The sequence below is a fragment of the Cariama cristata genome, unplaced genomic scaffold (assembly GCF_000690535.1).
Source record: "Cariama cristata isolate BGI_N322 unplaced genomic scaffold, ASM69053v1 scaffold20915, whole genome shotgun sequence".
Lineage (NCBI taxonomy): Eukaryota > Metazoa > Chordata > Aves > Cariamiformes > Cariamidae > Cariama > Cariama cristata.
Window position 1 is genome coordinate 5429 of NW_009618417.1, and position 2284 is coordinate 7712.

Sequence of the window (2284 nt, forward strand, 5' to 3'; positions counted from 1 at the left end):
CCTCGGCTGCCGACAGCCGTGGTGAGGGTGGGCAGCTCCTGAAGGGCTTTCCTGGGAAGACCAGGGGAGCGTTAAATGCCTGAGTGCTGTGTGAGGTGAGAGCATCCCGCTGCCTGCGGCAGGGCAGCGAGGGGGGATGCAGGCACAGCGCTCGCCGGAGCATCTCTGCTGGGGAGCCCAACGCAGCCGGAGGCAAAGGGAGATTCGGATGGAAAAGCTGAAGCCGGGAAGGAGGTTAAATACGCCCTGCGATCAGGGGTGACTTCTGCTTGGCGGTACAGCACAGGGGGCTGGTTTGTAGCAGCAATTAAACATGTTTTCTATTTATTCCTCAGTGGTTTTGCACCTCCCTTCACTGGGCGAGGCAGGCGCTTGTTAGGTGGGAGAAGAGCTGACCACCGCAGGTGTCACTAGCAATAGGTTTCTGCTAGAGGGATGCTCCTACCGCTCCTGCAAGCTTTCCTGGACCTTTTGCTTTGTAAGACCCGTGTCTTCCCGCGGGGTTAATAACCACACCTTTCTGTCTTTCAGCTGCGGGGCCATGTCAGTCCTCGAATTCCTGTGTTGAGAGAAATGCTGAAATGCCACCCAAAAGGTGACAGAGGCACAGCTCCGGTGACGAACTCTCGACTGCTTCGGCACACGACGATGCACTGCTCGGTGTGGATCCCCGCCACGTCAACCCTGCAAGCGACTAGAGCGAGGTCTGGTAACTTCTGACGAAGGGCAGGAGCAAAGCACACGAGCAGGGCTTTAATTAACTCACTCACCCCATAACGAAGGTCCTCCCCAGAGTGGACAGGATGACCTGGTAACCGAAGCCTCACGCACGGATGCCAGGGCTGAACGTTTTTATTTAAGCACCGACAACCCGAGGACCACCTGGCCGCAGGACGCGAGTGAGGAACATGTTATCATGCCGGGGTTGAGCACGGATCTGGAGCACAACCATGACAAACGGTTCGACCTGCAACGAAACAGACCTCAAGCCCTACTACGCGATTACGTACACTTTCATCCTGATCCCCGGACTAATAGGAAACACGTTAGCTTTGTGGGTCTTTTACGGATACATGAAAGAGACTAAAAGGGCCGTAATATTTATGATCAATTTAGCCATTGCCGACTTATCGCAGGTTTTGTCTTTGCCCCTGAGGATTTTCTACTACTTGACCGGGACGTGGGAATTTGGAGGAGGTCTCTGCATGCTTTGCTTCTACCTGAAGTACGTCAATATGTACGCAAGCATCTACTTCTTGGTTTGCATCAGCGTAAGACGCTATTTGTTTCTTATGCACCCCTTCAAGTTCAGCGACTGCAAACGCATCTGTGATGTGTATATCAGCATCGCCGGGTGGGTTGTGGTCTGCGTTGGCTGTTTACCTTTCCCGCTTCTCAGACTTCACCAGGATGCTAAAAACACCTGTTTTGTGGATCTCCCCGTAAAGGAAGTTGACCTTCCCATCTCCATTGCAATGATGACGATAGGTGAATTGGTGGGGTTCGTAACACCCCTACTCATCATCCTATACTGCTCGTGGAAGACTATCTTATCACTAAAGGAAAAAAATTCTGCTTCACATGACCTCGGAGAGAAAAAAAAGGCTTTAAAGATGATTCTCACCTGCGCTCTGGTATTTCTGATTTGCTTTGCACCTTATCATATCAGCTTTCCACTAGATTTCTTTGTCAAAACCAAAAAGATTAAAAACAGGTGCGTCCAGAAGGTGATCTCGGTGTTTCACGTTGTAGCTTTGTGCCTTGCCAGCCTGAACTCCTGCGTGGACCCAGTCATCTACTACTTTACTACAGACGAGTTCAGGAGACGCCTTTCCAGGCAGGATTTGCAAGACAGCATTCAGCTCCACAACCTCAGCTATGTGAGGAAGCACTCCAGAGATGTGCTCAGGGAGGACGCCATGGACTGCTAGCCCTGGCCTTCCCCAAACGGTTGTCGGGACTTCAAATGGTCGCTCTATTTTGGGGTTTGGCCCAATGGTTTTTTCCCCCAGGACACTGAGAGCGATGACTCAGACAAGCTTCTGCTGATTTCAGTGAGGGCTGGAGAAAACCAAACAAAAAACTCCCCAAACCCAAAGCTGACCAAAAATATGTTGATTTAATACCTTGGTTGCAAATTTTCTCTGAATATAAATAACGCCGTGTAATTCCCACAGGCCCTCCTACTTCTAAGCAGGGCAGGAGCAGGTGGCTTTGGCAGTCGGAGGAGGATGCGGACCCGTGGCGAGGGGTGATGCTGTGCCCCGTGGTCACCGGCGGGGCT

At 51.7% G+C, this 2284-nt stretch overlaps 1 protein-coding gene across 1 annotated transcript; it reads left to right on the forward strand.

Annotated features, from left to right (window-relative positions):
* The first annotated feature begins 950 nt into the window (after nucleotides 1-950).
* On the forward strand, nucleotides 951-1931 carry GPR174 (G protein-coupled receptor 174). Its single transcript, XM_009700857.1, has one exon. It carries the CDS (start codon nucleotides 951-953, stop codon nucleotides 1929-1931), a length of 981 nt encoding a protein of 326 aa, XP_009699159.1.
* Nucleotides 1932-2284: the final 353 nt, after the last annotated feature.